Source organism: Penicillium concentricum (genome assembly GCF_028827145.1).
Source record: "Penicillium concentricum strain IBT 3081 chromosome Unknown utg000003l_segment0_segment0, whole genome shotgun sequence".
Taxonomy (NCBI): Eukaryota; Fungi; Ascomycota; class Eurotiomycetes; order Eurotiales; family Aspergillaceae; genus Penicillium; species Penicillium concentricum.
In genome coordinates, this window is record NW_026622756.1 from 2,422,730 (window position 1) to 2,439,134 (window position 16,405).

Sequence of the window (16,405 nt, forward strand, 5' to 3'; positions counted from 1 at the left end):
TGTATATTGTGTATTATTCCAAGCCATTGGACTTCTTCCTCATAACCGCTGCTTTATTCTATGCTAGAGGTATCCGAAAAGGAAGTCCGCCCGACCAGTCTACTTAAAGACGAGGAATTTACTCGTAAACCCAAGCGGCCTGGGCGGAGGTGTACTTGAGGACCTCGGAGGTACCGAACCAAAGAGCAATCTCCTTCTTGGCGTTCTCGACGGAGTCGGAACCGTGGCAGACGTTGCGGCCGACATCCTAGTAAAGTTGTCAGTATGGAAGAACGCGACATTATAACATTGGGGGGTTTCTTACGATGGCGAAGTCACCACGGATGGTACCGGGGGCGGAAGCCAAGGGGTTGGTGGCACCGAGGAGGACACGGCCGGTCTTGACGGCATCCTTACCCTCCCAGACCATGGCGCAGATGGGGCCGCTCAGCATGTCTAGAGCTGTGTTAGTGTCTTGCGATTTGCGGAATGGTTCGAGCGAGTTAACTAACAGGCGACGAGACCCTTGAAGAAGGGCTTGGTGGCGAGATCAGCGTAGTGCTTCTCGAGGTGGTCCTGGCTAGGGGAGGTGAGCTTCATGGCAACAAGCTTGAAGCCACGGTTCTCGAAGCGAGAGATGATGGGGCCAATGAGTCCACGCTGGTTGGAATTGTCAGTAAAGGTCGTTCAATTCTGTGAACTCCTCCGGATCCTTTATGGATTCGGGGTCGAGTAGTGCTGTGTCCGTACCTGGACACCATCGGGCTTGATGGCAATGAAACTAAAGCAATTGGTTAGCTTGACCGGCAACGAGGGCAATCGACAGAAAAGGGGGGTTGAGGGGAGATTGAGGGATGATTGTACATACGTCTGTTCCTGGTTGGCGGACATCTTGAATGTATTTGAATAATTCGGGGATGAAGTAGGAAAAGAGAGCGGGAAGAGGGGGAGATTAAATAGAGGCTTTTAAAAAATTCGGGCCCTCCCAGTTGGGCTGATTGGTGGGCAAGGAGGGGTGTTGTTGCCAGATTTATAAGGCCATCGGTTGTGGACCTTACCGTTGAAAGCTTGGAAGTTGTATAGACGCTTTTGCTTCATGCACTCAGTCAACTACAATGATAAAAATAATTATTTACTCGACGATAACAGTTCAATTCCAATTCAGAGACCCCCATCTCCCATGCCAAAATCTCTAACATGGGATCATACCATGCATCTAGCCCCCAGCTGTTTCCCCCGAAGTTCAGCTGCAGCTCAATGAATGTGCACTATCTCATCCTAATTTAATCTTCGGTACTGGCCCTCAATTTCTAGCTCCGAGATGTTTGATTTTTGGTCCGGTCCGAGGAAGAAGATTGTGTCTACTATATCGCTGAGAGGTACTATCCTGTTCACCTAGGTATATATATCTAGCTCCGGGAGCTGAAATCTAACTAGGAAAACCGAAACGCTTCCGTCGGTTCTTCCGGAAGACAGTGAAATGTCACCCCATGGGTGGATCAACCTCTTGCAAGCTTCTGAATGGTCCGTGGCTGCTAGAAGAGATCGCTGTTTTCGACTTTCGACCTCCAGATACTGTGCAAACACCTGGTTGTCATGGCAGAAGCCGAGCTAGAGCCAGATCGAGACTTATAGCAACCCAAATAAATATCCTTGATCCACGGACTTGTAGATGTACAATATAAGAGCAGTAGGGAGTTCATATCTTCATATCGTGTATACTGTACACCAATTGGTTCACAGGCAAAACAACCTGATTGGCTGTTTGGAAGCTATTGTTGCTGCCTTGTTGCCTGAGGTGTCTTACCCCAGCTCAGGCCAGCTTGTAGCTTCTGTTGACGGCATCTCCGCCTCTAAATGCAGGTCAACCATTGATAACCAACGCCATTCTGTCGGAGATTGAGGGTCTCTGATTGATCATACTATTTATTTCATCATGGCCAGGAGTCTACCTGCGCCCCGTTGGGCAATGTTGCTCTCCTTGGTTATCCTCCTCGGATGCATTGTCGTCCCCGGTTGTAAGGCTGGCTTTCGCCAAATTGCGAGATTACAGAAAGCTAACTCTCATGTTATGAACAGTGGCGGTCAAGCACCAGGATTTCAAGACCTGCGAGCAGTCCGGGTTCTGCAAACGAAACCGTGCCTACGCCGATAACGCCTCCCAAGGCACTTCATGGAGCTCACCCTATGAGCTCGACCCCGCCACCGTACATTTCAAAGGTGGCATCCTTAATGGAGTCATTTTCAAAACGACAACTACAAATGAGAAGGTCCGGCTACCTCTCACGGTGTCTTTCTTGGAATCGGGAGCCGCCCGCATTGTGGTGGATGAAGAGAAGCGGATGAAGGGCGACATTGAAATGCGACACGGCAGCCAAGCGAACAAGAAACGATATGATGAAACTGAAAAATGGGCTATCGTGGGTGGTCTGGAAATCAGCAAGTCGGCCACACTGAATGCCCAAAGCGAAACCGGATTCACGAACATTTTATACGGGCCGGGTGACAAATTCCAAGCAATCGTTCGCCACGCGCCATTTGGTGTCGAATTCCAGCGAGACGGAGAGACCCATGTTCAATTGAACCACCAAGGCTTCTTGAACATGGAGCACTGGCGACCGAAGGTAGAGAAAGACCACGAATCCGGCGAGGACGAGAGCACCTGGTGGGAAGAGACGTTTGGAGGAAATACTGACTCAAAGCCTCGTGGTCCCGAGAGTATTGCTCTTGATATCACCTTCCCCGGTTATAGTCATGTATTTGGTATCCCAGAGCATGCAGATTCGCTCTCGCTCAAGGAGACTAGAGGTGGACCTGGCAACCATGAGAATCCTTACCGTCTGTACAACTCGGATGTCTTCGAGTATGAACTCGAAAGCCCGATGACCTTGTACGGAGCCATTCCGCTGATGCAAGCCCACCGCAAGAGTTCTACCGTCGGTGTCTTTTGGCTCAATGCAGCAGAGACTTGGATCGATATTGTCAAATCAACTGCCCCCTCCAACCCTCTTGCCTTGGGTGCTCGCTCCAAGACAGATACCCAGACTCATTGGATGTCCGAATCCGGTCAGATTGACCTGTTCGTCTTCCTCGGGCCCTCGCCGAATGATATCAGTAAAACATATGGTGAACTCACAGGGTACACACAATTGCCCCAGCAGTTTGCCATTGGATATCACCAATGCCGTTGGAACTATGTTACGGATGAGGATGTCAAGGAAGTCAACGCCAAGTTCGACAAGTACCAGATTCCGTACGATGTGATTTGGCTTGATCTTGAATACACCGATGACCGAAAATACTTCACTTGGGACCCCCTCACGTTCCCTGACCCCAAGGGTATGCAGCACAAGCTCGATGAAACTGAGCGAAAGCTTGTGGTTTTGATCGATCCTCACATTAAGAACGCGGACAAGTACTTTGTTTCCGAGGAACTTAGAAGCAAAAATCTCGCTGTCCTGAACAAGGATGGCGAGATTTACGATGGGTGGTGCTGGCCAGGGTCCTCGAACTGGGTCGACTGCTTTAACCCCGCCGCACAAGCCTGGTGGGCCACCCTGCACAAGTTCGACAAATTCAAGGGATCGCTTCAGAATCTTTTCATCTGGAATGATATGAATGAACCTTCTGTTTTCAACGGGCCTGACATGACCATGCCCAAGGACAACTTGCACCATGGAAACTGGGAGCATCGCGATATTCACAACCTCAATGGCCTCACCCTTTTGAACGCCACCTACAAAGCAATGCTGGAACGCAAGAAGGGCGAGGTGCGCCGGCCATTCATCTTGACGCGCTCGTACTACTCCGGGGCCCAGCGGGTGTCTGCTATGTGGACTGGAGACAACCAGGCCACCTGGGACCACCTGGGAGCTTCTATCCCTATGGTCCTGACCAACGGTATCGCAGGCTTCCCCTTTGCCGGCGCAGATGTCGGAGGATTCTTCCACAACCCTGATAAGGACCTTTTGACCCGCTGGTACCAGACAGGTATCTGGTATCCCTTCTTCCGCGCACATGCTCACATTGATACTCGTCGTCGTGAGCCGTATCTGATCAGCGAACCGCACCGGTCCTACATCGCTCAGGCAATCCGCCTAAGGTACCAACTTATGCCTGCCTGGTACACTGCTTTCCATGAAGCCTCAGTCAACGGTACGCCAATCGTGCGGCCTCAGTACTACATGTTCCCAGAGGACGAGCAAGGCTTTGCCATTGATGATCAGCTGTACCTTGCTTCCACGGGTATTCTCGTGAAGCCCGTTGTGCACGAGAACACTCACAGCGCAGAGGTGTATATCTCCGACGACGAGAAATACTACGACTACTTTGACTTCACCGTCTACCAGGGCGGGGGCAAGAAACACACCGTCCCTGCCCCAGAGGAGAAAGTGCCTGTGTTGATCCAGGGTGGTCACATCATCCCCCGCAAGGACCGTCCTCGTCGCAGCACAGGTCTTATGCGATGGGATCCGTATACCTTGGTCATTACGCTAGACAAGAACAGCGAGGCGGAAGGTACTCTGTACGTGGATGACGGCGAGACATTCGACTACGAGCGCAGCGCCTACATTCACCGCCGCTTCAACTACCGCGAGTCGGTGTTGTCGTCAGAGGACATTGGAACCAAGGGACCCAAGACTGCTGAGTACCTCAAGACCATGGCTAGTGTGACGATAGAGCGGGTGGTACTCGTTGACCCTCCAGCCGAATGGAAGCTTAAGGACACCGTGACTGTCATTGAAGATGGAGCCAAGTCGGCCTCTAAGGCCTCGTTGGAGTTCTACGAGCAGGATGGTGAAAAGGCTTCATATGTTGTGGTGAAGAAGCCCAATGTTGGCATTGGAAAGACATGGCGGATCGAGTTCTGAGCAATATATTTTATTTCTCCCACAGTACATGTATGCAATATTCACATTATTGGAAGTTTATAAGCCTGCATGACATGAACAGCATTTTTGGTTCTTTATATAAATTGTTAGTGGAGGGAAACACCCCTCCAGGATCTAGCGCTGCGCCATATCTCTTTGTCCGCCCGGAAGTTGTCCGGCACACTTACAGAAGACGTATGCGGGGTACTTTACACAGTCTCGCACGACTACCGAGCGAGTTGCTCGGCAAATGACCCGCCAGCTTGTATTCGAATTGGAACATGTAATCATAAGAGGAAAGACTAAAAGTGGTGACTGTTCTAGCTACGTTTCCACCTCGGACTATGCTGTGAACCGCCACTGGGTTGGTTTAGGGTTTGTATGATGCTTTTTATCGTATATCGAGAGGCTTGTGCTCTTCCCGGGTGCTTTTCCCAAGCGGGCGAGCCAGATTGCCGAATGGCTAGCTCAAGCCGTGTGTGGAATCTAATGATCTTGATGCTGCGGCTCGTGCATGACCACATTCTCCACCAATGGAATGTTATTAACTTCCACGGGTTTGTGTCGATCTATTTTATTGCGGCTTGAGATATGATTCTTGACGAGACAAGACACTGAGTACTCCGTATACAATGCTGCTAACATATGTTGTACGTCTTCCAGGCAGAACCCTCCTGTGGACATTGAAAGGTCTCCTTTCTGCCTAGAATTCTCAAATAGTAGTTTCTGTTAAACAATAATGTAACTTACCTAGGCCATAAACAGGTAGCTTGGTTTTCGCTACGGTCTAGCGGTTGGACTGTATTACATTCAAGGGTTTTCCACAAGTTTTCCACATATCCAAGCAAGGCCGGAGCAGATACCGGAGAAAGACCCGGACAAAGGCCCGGAGAATGGCGCGGATAAAAGCCCATCATCACTCTGTTGGAGTAAACATCCACCCCGCATGCCCACCCGCGGTGATTGTCCGTGCTTTCCGCAGTATGTCGTGCTCTGACTGGATATCTGTCAACAAGCTCACCTTGGCAAAGACCACTGCCGGCCACCCCAATAGATCTTTCAGCATAATTTTGGAGGGTCACGGCCCTTCAATGGCCAAGCTTCCCCGCATTTCTTGGCTATTAGAGCATAGTCGCCAAGACTGGGGTAGACAATGAGATATGAAATTATTCCGCCATTCTATTAAGGATATCCGACTCGGTGTAGCTTGTTATATAGCCTATATAGTCTCTTTTTTAGTTGATCTGCTTTTTTGGTCGATTTGGTTTTGTCGTTCTTCTGAGATTCTATATCTTAAAGAATATATCTTCAGCTTGGTCTTTTTGAAGTAGCCAAAGGTTGCATACTACTTAGATTCCGCAGCTATGAACCGCGGTTCTATCGGGAAAGACGATGTCGAGATCGTTGATCAAAGTTCTCATATCGAAAACATTCCTAAGCCTTCGCTGGTTACGCAGGTTGGAGACTTTCGTGTCGTCGGTTTGACTCCCGACGATGCAGCTTTCTATAATAATTATCCTGAGGAAAAACGGAAAAAGGTCTTCCATAAGGTGAGAATATTTGACACCCATTCGTATAATATCCAGCTAATTCTCTATCCAGGTTGATAAGCGTTTAATCCCCATGCTCGCAGTGCTCTACCTGATGTGCCATATCGATCGAGCGAATATCGGCAATGCGAAAATCGAAGGCATGGTTCAGGATCTGAAGATGACTGGTTTGCAGTATAATACTGTCCTTTCTATATGTAAGTTCGTTTCTTTTAGCTTGTTCCCAGCCAGGCTAGTGTTTTGTGAGGTGTACTGACTCTCGTGATATATAGTCTTCATTCCCTACGTTCTACTTGAAGTTCCTAGTAACATATTACTCAAAAAGTTTAAGCGCCCTTCGGTGTACCTTGGTCTTCTTGTCTTGACCTGGGGTATTGTCATGACATGCACAGGCCTGGTTAAAAACTTTGCTGGTCTTATGGCCACGCGAGTCCTACTTGGTGCTTTTGAGTCAGTGACACTAATCAACTACCTTTTGACTTCATCCTAATATTCTGCTTTATAGGGCCGGATTCTTCCCTGGTGCTATTTACCTTTGCTCCTACTGGTATATGCCTAGGGAATTAGCGCTTCGTATCTCATACTTTTACTGTGCCAGTGCGCTCTCCGGTGCTTTCTCCGGCCTCCTGGCTGCCGCTATTGCTAAGATGGACGGTATTGCTGGACTCGAGGGATGGCGCTGGATCTTCATCCTGGAAGGCCTTGCTAGTGTGGCACTGGGTATTTCATGTTTCTTCCTCCTCATTGATACCCCGGCTTTATCCAAGCGCTGGTTATCTCCCGAAGAAATTCGCTACCTGGAACTGTCGATGTTCATCAAGCAAGGAGGAACTAGTACCGGGGAGACGGGCTTCAAGTGGAGAGACCTCAAGATAGTCCTCCTGAACTGGAGGATATACGTGCAAGGCTACCTTTTGTTTTGCCAATCGGCCTTGTCTTATGGTATACGCCCTCCAAATCCTATCCAAGATACTATACTAATTTATTTTGCACCCAGGTACCAAATTTACCATGCCGACTATCACCAAAGCTATGGGTTTTAGCTCCACGAACGCCCAGCTCACTTCAGCCCCTCCATACGTTGCCGGCGCGATATCTGCTATCATCTTTGCACGCTTCTCTGATCGCTTCTATTGGCGAATGCCATTCGTCTGCATCCCTATGGTAATCGTCGTGGTAGCTTATTCGATCATAATGTCCCTGAATGGGGCCCTCGAAGAAAAGAAAGGAGTGGCATACTTTGCAGTCGTCCTGTCTGTCATCGGTATTTACCCCATCCAACCTGGAGCAGCGTCTTGGAATGCAAACAACATTGCCCCAGCGTCTCGGCGGGCTATGGGAATTGCGCTCGTGAACTGCGTCGGCAATGTTGGTGGTATACTGGGCAGCTTCATGTATATTGAGACGGAGAGTCCCAGGTACCCAACTGGATTTGGCCTCAGTCTAGCACTGGGCGGGGTTGGATTCTTTGTTGCTTTGTTCCTCGAATGGACTTACAAGCTGGGTAATGCAAAGAAGGAAAGGCTTGCAGATGATGCGAGGGTTAATTACACTGAGGATCAGTTGTTCGATATGGGAGACAAGTCGCCTCTGTTCAAGTATGTGCTGTAAATACTTGAGTGGGAACGAATTTATGATGGTTGTTTGCTTTTACAAGCCTTTACTCTCGCAGAAATGCAAAGTCACCTAGGCACGTGTCAACTCATATCAGATGCACTTTCCTGTTTGATGTTCCTTCCATTTTCTCTCTGCTTCCCTATCTGAGAGGCGAACTATCACCACACTTTACCCTTCAGAAGCACATCCACCTACAACCGCCACCATGACCGATGCGTCGCCAACCCCGTCGGAATCTCAACCGACTGTAACGACCCTCGAGCATCCTTACTACGGGCTTTATGGTCATTACTGGAAGGCCAGCAGGGATGTGCCGCCAACCAAATGGCTGTAAGCATCGCTTTGGATCGGACTGTTGAACATGGCTAACCGAGTCTGTCAGTCCAAAGAACAAGAAGCTCTGCGCTTGTGGTGACCATCAGGCAAGCCAATGGCCGATGGAGCACGCAGTCATTGTGAGTGAGCCCCAGAATATTCCATTCCAATCCCATGCTAATACTTGTTGTTCCTAGACGATTCCTCCCTGCGCCTACAAGTGTCCCTACTGCCCAAAGTTCGATGCTCTCGATACCACCGACCCTCAAGTGGTGAAGATCCGTGCCCATATCAAACGCGACCATCTGGTGAGACTATCATTCCTGGATGACTTACAGCGTACTGACATCCATCAGAAGAAAATGCCGGATGAATTCCCTGGGCTCACGGTCACCCCGGGCAGAGTGACAAAACCCCGCGTACCGTGAGTGACCACGTTCCACTTGAAGTGTCTACTTCTAAACACACTGTTATAGTAAGCCATGATGGTGATTGGGTTCGGTGGGTTGTGTTGCATGCTTCGCGACTATTGATTCTCAACATGAAATTCCCCATATCAAGAAGAAGCTTTGTACGCAACCAAATATTCAATGAGAACAAGATTTACTTTTGCTTTTCCCCTCTCTTCCGCGTTCCATCTCAGAATCCTTAGACCTTTGAGGCAGAAACATAAATCTCATATGTCATCCCATCCTCGGTTTCGTGGGCTTTCAACGAAAGCTCCCCGTCGCCATTGACTTCCCATACCACTTCATTCTGCCTCTCTTCACCGGTCCCCTCCTCATACCAGTTGGACATATCGTCTTCTTGGCCAAAGAAATCCAAATACATGCTTCTGAAAAGAGCCAAAGCAGCATTGTTGGCCTCGGCGAGGGTGTCGAAGGTGCGTTGTCTTTCGCTCTCATCTTCGGAACCCATCTCCTCGTCCTCGGAGTCTATCTCGTCAAGCGCGGACATATCTTCGTCATTCCTGTGGATGACATGGAAGACGTATTTAGCGTTGGAATCGGAGGGAGTGTGCTGTGCTGCGCTGACTCTGTCCAGCAGGTTTTGTGGATAGTTTGGAAGTTCTTGCATCGTGATGGGTGGTTCAAGGTGAGATTTTTTTCGGAAATCGAGTCTTTCAGACACAAGATTGTATAATGTAAGTTTGTTTATGAAGAAAAGGTTCGCGTTAACGTTGACGCGTTTGAGTTTGAGTCTCCACTTTGATCTAGATAGATCCACTTCTTGTCTCCCGACCTCGTCTACTCCATTAAAGGTTGCCTATATCCGCATAAGGATTCTACCTACTTACTTCACTTAGTGTTTAGGCTCAAATAGTTCTATAAGCTTCTAAAAAAAACAAAGGCACGCGACTATGAACCATAGACAACGATGATTACTAGTCTTACACTATTAAACCTAAGCTGCACAGAGTATATAGTGTGGAATAACGAATTATAGAGTATGCTATATTTGTCAGCGGAAATGAGGCGGGCGTCGGGTTTAGGAGATTTGATAACGCTACCTAGGTAGGGCCTGATATCCCAATTGGGAAGGCACGAGAGAAGATCTACACTCGAGGTGGGCCGGTCCACCAGCCAGTATATAAACTAAAATATCGCCCAGCCTGTTTAACAGTTTCATATTTTCATTCTCGACGGCAGAACAATGCCGAACCCCTATTTTGTTAGTCCAAAAATGGCGCACAGTTGAAGGAAATCCCATATAAAACCCGCCGTAGCGCCCGGTAAAATCTACAATTCACTATCTCCCAGAGAACTATCGAGCCACCATGTCTTCCACTGTTTCAACCAAATATCCCAACGGGGGAATCCTCATCGTATGCTACCAGCCCAAATACTCACTTGGAATCGCGTTCTGACAAAGTGTATATCGGAGCAGGCATTGCCGGTTTGACGCTGGCCCAGGGCCTGCGTCGTCATGGGGTTCCGTGTACGGTATTTGAGCGCGATGAGTCCGCGGAGGTGCGAAACCAGGGATGGGGTGTTTCTATCCACTCGACCCTGACTACGTGGGAAGCGCATATCCTGCCGGAGATCTATGACGGCGTTTGTGAGGCACAGGTGAATCCTGCTATCGGCCGTGATGAAGTCCGCGGTGTACCGTGGATTAACGGCGCCACTGGAAAGGTTGAGCAGTCTGTTCCGAAGAGCAAGAGACTTCGGCTGAGACGGGATGGAATCCGGAAGGCTCTTATGGGGGGTCTGAATATCAAGGTTGGTTGATATTTGCTTTCATTGTCCCCACCCTTGACGACATAATGCTAATTCGCATTGTAGTGGGGCAAACGTCTTGTCAACATTGTGAAAGTCGAGGATGGTGTCCGAGCTGAGTTTACAGACGGCTCAAATGTTTTCGGGGATGCTCTGGTGGGTGCAGATGGCTCAACCTCGATTGTTCGCAAGTTCCTCGCGCCCACAACCCACGAGCTGCATCACCTTCCCATCAATGCTGTGGGCTGTGCCCTGACGATGAGTGAGGAACAAGTCAAGTACTTTAAAGACCATGTCGATCCACTCTATTTCATGGGTACGCACCCAGAAACAGATACCTTTGTCTTCTGGTCTTTGTTGGACACTTCTACAACTCCCGGGCAACCCTACCATGCCCAAGTGTACTTCTCCTGGATTGAATCCGACGCCGATGAGGAGCTGTTAAAGCAGCCCTTACTCGATGTGTTCAAGCAGAAAGGCAGACCATTCTTCCCTCGTATGCGGGACATGGTAGAGGCACTGCCTGAGGACACTGTCGTTACCAAGGTCAACCTGGTTGATTGGCCCTCTGTTGAATGGGACAACTGGAACGGTACCTGCACTTTGATCGGCGATGCAGCGCATTGTATGGTGATCTGTAAGTCTATTGTCTATTCAGCTGGGAGGGCAAGGCCTCCAACTAACTTGAACAGACCGTGGCGAGGGAGTGAACCATGCCATTGTGGACGCCTGTCAACTTGCGGATACTATCAAGTCGGCTGCTGATGGCCACATGTCAATTAGCGACGCCATCAGAGCTTATGAGAAGCAGATGCGCCCGCGTGCTAAAGAGGCCGTGGAAACTAGCAGACAGGCTGGACACGATGGACATTCTTACGCTAAGGTTGACAAGGAAGGGAGTTTTGCCCTTCTAGGTGAGAAGCCAGTCTAATGAGTTTTCTGCACTTTTGGCCCCTTCTGAGTTTGTTCGTATCCACTGCCTCTGTTTGGTATTCAGTATTCACCTTCCACCAAAATTTCCACCGCGCATATTGAGGGATGTGTCGCAAGTATCTTTGCGAAGTCGACTGCCCGAATTTCTGTCCTGACATGGTCCCTTAGACAATATATATCCCTTCCAATTCTCACTCCATACGATATTTAGCAGCCGTAAAGATGTGTTTAGCCTTCTGTACAGAGAGACAGCTATTTAGTATACCGCATAATTCATTGCTTGGATATCGCCAGCCTAATTGTCAGCTGATGCTTTTCGAAGTCAAGCTCCAACTCACGCCTTCGAATCTGAAGTTCACGGTCTTGGAACTCGATTTCCTTTGTGATCTTGCTGATAGTATTGCTCATTTTGGATGTGAGAGATCAACGCTTAGGGCAATTGGATGAAAGCCTTGGATTCGGAAGGTGTAGGAGAATGTCAAGTTTATTTTAGAATCGACGACTCATTGTGATGTCAGGTAAGTACATCCAAATTGAGCAATACCTATATTCTCATACTGATCTATACATAAATTCTTATATTCCAAGATAGGCAAATGACCTCGTGTTAATAAAAAACTCTCATTAAATCTGATTGGCTGAAATTACGCCAAGTGGCCCCCGTCAAGCCCCATGTGGGCCGCTGACATAATCCAGGGCAGCCCGGGAGCGGCGAAAAACCGTCGTGTCCGAAGTGTACCTTTTTTTGGTTTGACCTCCTTTTTCTGTCCCCAGCTTTTCTTTTATCGCTCGGGACTATTCAACAAAACGCCTCCCGCAAGTCGATTATAGCGATCCTGGATACACCCACCATGTCTCTTTTCCAGATTGCCTTTGACTATGCCGCACCCTTTTTGTAGGCGTGAACCTCTTGATCCGCACGTCCCCAGTGCTAATAAAGCTACACAGCCTTATCAGCTCCCCCATCACGTCCTATGCCGACCAAATTGTTAGCATTCATCGCACAAGGAGCTCAGCGGGCTTCTCCTTGGACATTCCTTTGATTATGCTGATTTCGTCGATCCTGAAGTAAGATCCCGATCAATGGCGCGTCAAACTTCGAGGTCCAAGGCTAATATTATTAGGATTTTCTATTGGTTTGGCGAATACTACTCTGGGACTTTGTTGACGCAAGCAATTGTCATGATCGTGGTGCAGGTCATGCTGCTCAAGGTTGCACTGGATAATCGGCCTTCCGCCGGCGGGAGACATGGAATTGAGCACGCACCCTTCAGCGGTGGTAACTCTGATGGCTCACCCTCGAGACCTTATGAGTTTTGGCAGTGGAGGGATACCAAGCCGTAAGTTCCGGCGCTTCCACCAACCGCGATTCACGCTAATGGCCGATTTTCAAAGATACTGGTTATGTGTAGCCTACTTCGTCGGAATCTTGACCGTCATCCACCTGACCCCGATCGCTCAATCGGAATTCTATATCAGCCTCCTTGGCTACATCGGACTCGCCACTGAGGCTACCCTCCCTATTCCTCAAATCGTTGCCAACCACCGATCCGGCTCGTGCAAGGGCTTCCGAGTCTCCGTTGTCGCGGCATGGATTCTCGGTGATACCATGAAGATGAGCTACTTCTTCAACAGCACCGAGACCATCCCATGGGCGTTCAAGCTCTGTGGAATCTTCCAGTGCGTGTGCGACTTCTACCTGGGCTTCCAGTTCTATTTCTTCACTCGAAACGCCCCCTCTCAAACTCCGTCCCACTCCCACTCCAACTCGCTCTCTTCTTCGTTCTCTAACCCGCTTTCTCACACTCACTCCAACTCATTCTCCCATCCTCACCCTATTCCCCTTACCACTTATCACTCCCGTTCCAGCTCCCAACCCGCAGGCGAGTTCAAGGAGCAGAATGGCAGCTGGGATCATCACGAGAAGGATATTCGCATGAACTGAAAAGGGAACTTGGACTAGAATATGTAGATAACTAGCATTGGTCAGCATTGGCCAGCATTATAGATCTGTAATTTGAATGAGATAATGTCAATATGGGTGTTTCAAAAAAATCATTGTCCGGTTCTCCGACGTCTGGTGAGGGGCTTGCCCCGCCTTGGAATGTCAACATCTTCATCTTTCCCAGACTCTCATCGTTTGTTCTCCCGATTCAACGCAGCTAGGACTTCCACAATGGCTGATCTGCCTACAATCCGCATTGGCTATGTGCCCGGTATGTCTCTCCCAGAGCTTCGGCATCAGCTGCAAAACAGTACTGCCATGCCCAAACTCCTTGCTTTGTTTCAACAAAGCCTGCCTATCACTCCTACTTTATATTAGACAGAATTTAGCTAACGTTAAGCTTGTACCGACTTCTAGAGCACTACCTAACCCCACTCCATCTGGCCCTCCGGTCCTCGGCCGTTTCCTCCCTTCCATTCAAACTCGCCTTAACTCCCTTTCCATCCGGAACGGGCCATATGATCACATCGCTCCGCGGGAATGAAATTGATCTCGCCATCGGTCTGACAGAAGGATGGGTCGCAGGGTTGGCCGGAAAGCAGCAAGCAAGCCAGAACTCCGCAGACGGAGGATACAAAGTCATCGGCCACTGGGTAGACAACCCTCTGCGCTGGGCTATAGTCACAGGCCGCAACCGTGACGAGATCAATGGAGTGTCGGACCTGAAGGATAAGAGGGTTGGAGTCAGCCGGCTGGGAAGGTAAGCTATCAACATTGAATCATGACGAGCACAGTAGCTTGAAAACTAACGTTACCCTACAGCGGCTCTCATATCATGTCCTTCGTTCTTGCCCAGCAACAAGGCTGGAAACCCGATTCTTTGACTACCGTCCCTCTGGGACCCTTCGGACCCTTGCGGGATGGTGTATCTGGTCTCGATGAATCAAAGCCCGATCAGGCAGCGAACCCATCAGCTGAGTTCTTCATGTGGGAGGAATTCACCACGAAGCCTTACTTCCACCCTACATCCGAGAAGCCGAATCCGCCGCTTAAGAAGATTGGCGAGATTTTCACGCCCTGGCCTTCGTGGATGATTGTTGCTTCTACGGCGATTTTCCCTCACCCCGAGCAAGACGAGCGATTGGAGAGTCTTTTCCGGGCCTTTGATCGGGGTATCAAGGATTTCGAGGCTGATACGGCGCAGGCTGTGAAGCTTTTGGGTACTGGTGAGCTTGGTTGCAATTATATTGAGGAAGATGCGACGGAGTGGCTTAAGGATGTTAAGTTCACTAATGCTACTCGTGGAGTTGATGATAAGATTATTGGAGGTGTTGTTGATGTGCTTAAGGTTGCCGGTGTTATTGACTCAGCTATGAGCAATGATGAAGCTATCCAGCGTGTCATTGGGATCAAGAGGTAGATTGCCGCTTGAATATGGAAACGTGATGATATAAACGATATGCGGAGTGGTATGCTCGGTACCCTCCAGGGGTGGATTTTAGATATACCACATTGACGTGTACAAGCTATGCTCCTAGATAGCGTGTTCAGAAAATGTACTACCTCGCCACTTAATATACAGGGAAGGGAATGAATCAAAACCCCCCATTCTACATACTCGAGAGCCGGCCAAGACTTCTATTGCGTACTAGTAGAAATATCCTTTTGAGCCCCGTCAAATCAACCATTCTGTATCATTGATTATGTATGAACACTCCATTTCGTAGGAACTGTGCTTCTTACAGGTATTCTACACTTTGTGGCTAATGAGATTTCATTTTGGTACGAGCAATCGTATTGCGGACGGAATAAAAAACATATCAAAGGCACAGAAAGACATACATCAAGACATCGTAGTATTATTTCCAATATAGGAGATATAATGAACCCTATCTGGTGAGTCAGTCGCAGTTTCGACTTGTTGCGATTCGCCACTACTCCCCCGGAGATGTAAGACATGATGGTAGGCACCCCTGTTAGGGCCTGCCTTCGATGTGGTCGGCAATACCACAGAAACCGCAGAATGGGCACCGTAGTGGGTATTCCAATGATCTCTCGATACGTGATAAGAGTTGGGGGGGGTATTCAAGTGATCCGATCCTCCTGGGGTTTTGTCAAGAGAGTTATGATTGGTAGGTTTTTAACAGGCATTCCTGCTAACTGCTGTTGTTCCCGGCGCCCTGTAATCGGTTTGTATTAATAGGTCAGCGATAGGTTTGTTTTCAACTTGTCTCCGAAACGAGACCACAATCAGGAAATCTCACCCACGCCATGTATGTCCCTTTGTCACCCCACTCAGATGGCGTTGTCTTTTGCCATGAATATTTCGATCTCAGAAATTTCGATTCCGAGTCATAAGTCTGGGTCATCGTGCATATCTGTGACCCAACTACCCGTCCTAACGTCAGTGTCCACTTTGGTGTCCAAGATGGACACCAGCAGTCAAGTGAAGAGGATGGATGTAAGAAGAGGATTAATCGAAGGAAAAGGAGGAGGAGGGTTATCAAGAGGAGGAAAAGGGAGATTCATAGAAGGAACATTGAAGTCAAGGAGAAGGGAGATAGAGAATTCCCTGTGGAGCCCATGTCGGGCTATAGGGAGATGGTTGGAAGTGGTAGGACAACATTGGTGGGTCAGGCTATGTACTGCCAGGTGCATTTATGGGAATTAACGCTATCCAGCGAGTGATGTAGTGACACCAGTTTCGGGCAGAATCCTATGGGGATCCTATAATGATTTACTTGCTCAGAATTGCAGAAGTAGACACGCCTAAGGGTGCCCATAGTCTTTCTTGCTATCTTTCATTTATTCATATTCCTAAATGAAGCAGAGTATACTGTAGCCAATATGATAAATGTGGGATGTATTGTGTTCTGCAATAATGCTCTAACCTATTTCACATGCGAGCTGCGTAGCAATAGTAAATTCGATATATGCTACACTTATATCTCAACCACTAACGTTTTTCTATTATTA

The 16,405-nt window shown here is 48.7% G+C and overlaps 9 protein-coding genes across 9 annotated transcripts; 6 read left to right on the top strand and 3 right to left on the bottom strand.

Moving 5' to 3' along the window:
* Positions 1–118: 118 nt before the first annotated feature.
* N7517_008754 (uncharacterized protein) lies at positions 119–870 on the bottom strand (the record flags this gene model as incomplete). Its single annotated transcript, XM_056726483.1, has 5 exons — positions 119–247; positions 305–435; positions 492–639; positions 730–760; positions 848–870. The coding sequence occupies 5 exons, from the start codon at positions 868–870 to the stop codon at positions 119–121; spliced, it is 462 nt and encodes a 153-aa protein (XP_056577334.1).
* A 75-nt stretch (positions 871–945) lies between these two features.
* On the bottom strand, positions 946–1,178 carry N7517_008755 (uncharacterized protein; the record flags this gene model as incomplete). The annotated part of the gene is made up of 2 exons (XM_056726484.1): positions 946–1,089; positions 1,116–1,178. 2 exons carry the CDS (start codon positions 1,176–1,178, stop codon positions 946–948), a joined length of 207 nt encoding a protein of 68 aa, XP_056577335.1.
* Positions 1,179–1,915: 737 nt separating this feature from the next.
* N7517_008756 (glucan 1,3-alpha-glucosidase ROT2) lies at positions 1,916–4,850 on the top strand (the record flags this gene model as incomplete). Its single annotated transcript, XM_056726485.1, has 2 exons — positions 1,916–1,997; positions 2,059–4,850. The coding sequence occupies 2 exons, from the start codon at positions 1,916–1,918 to the stop codon at positions 4,848–4,850; spliced, it is 2,874 nt and encodes a 957-aa protein (XP_056577336.1).
* Positions 4,851–6,214: 1,364 nt separating this feature from the next.
* Positions 6,215–8,011, top strand: N7517_008757 (uncharacterized protein; the record flags this gene model as incomplete). Its single annotated transcript, XM_056726486.1, has 5 exons — positions 6,215–6,400; positions 6,453–6,597; positions 6,673–6,850; positions 6,906–7,342; positions 7,398–8,011. 5 exons carry the CDS (start codon positions 6,215–6,217, stop codon positions 8,009–8,011), a joined length of 1,560 nt encoding a protein of 519 aa, XP_056577337.1.
* Positions 8,012–8,222: 211 nt separating this feature from the next.
* N7517_008758 (Major facilitator superfamily domain general substrate transporter) lies at positions 8,223–8,818 on the top strand (the record flags this gene model as incomplete). The annotated part of the gene is made up of 5 exons (XM_056726487.1): positions 8,223–8,347; positions 8,400–8,472; positions 8,530–8,640; positions 8,689–8,756; positions 8,809–8,818. The coding sequence occupies 5 exons, from the start codon at positions 8,223–8,225 to the stop codon at positions 8,816–8,818; spliced, it is 387 nt and encodes a 128-aa protein (XP_056577338.1).
* Positions 8,819–8,980: 162 nt separating this feature from the next.
* On the bottom strand, positions 8,981–9,409 carry N7517_008759 (uncharacterized protein; the record flags this gene model as incomplete). Its single annotated transcript, XM_056726488.1, has 1 exon — positions 8,981–9,409. The coding sequence occupies one exon, from the start codon at positions 9,407–9,409 to the stop codon at positions 8,981–8,983; it is 429 nt and encodes a 142-aa protein (XP_056577339.1).
* Positions 9,410–10,109: 700 nt separating this feature from the next.
* On the top strand, positions 10,110–11,482 carry N7517_008760 (FAD-dependent oxidoreductase; the record flags this gene model as incomplete). Its single annotated transcript, XM_056726489.1, has 4 exons — positions 10,110–10,157; positions 10,246–10,554; positions 10,618–11,188; positions 11,244–11,482. The coding sequence occupies 4 exons, from the start codon at positions 10,110–10,112 to the stop codon at positions 11,480–11,482; spliced, it is 1,167 nt and encodes a 388-aa protein (XP_056577340.1).
* An 853-nt stretch (positions 11,483–12,335) lies between these two features.
* N7517_008761 (PQ-loop repeat-containing protein) lies at positions 12,336–13,429 on the top strand (the record flags this gene model as incomplete). The annotated part of the gene is made up of 4 exons (XM_056726490.1): positions 12,336–12,379; positions 12,433–12,552; positions 12,609–12,824; positions 12,880–13,429. The coding sequence occupies 4 exons, from the start codon at positions 12,336–12,338 to the stop codon at positions 13,427–13,429; spliced, it is 930 nt and encodes a 309-aa protein (XP_056577341.1).
* A 231-nt stretch (positions 13,430–13,660) lies between these two features.
* On the top strand, positions 13,661–14,849 carry N7517_008762 (uncharacterized protein; the record flags this gene model as incomplete). The annotated part of the gene is made up of 3 exons (XM_056726491.1): positions 13,661–13,700; positions 13,847–14,189; positions 14,252–14,849. 3 exons carry the CDS (start codon positions 13,661–13,663, stop codon positions 14,847–14,849), a joined length of 981 nt encoding a protein of 326 aa, XP_056577342.1.
* Between the last annotated feature and the right edge of the window lie 1,556 nt (positions 14,850–16,405).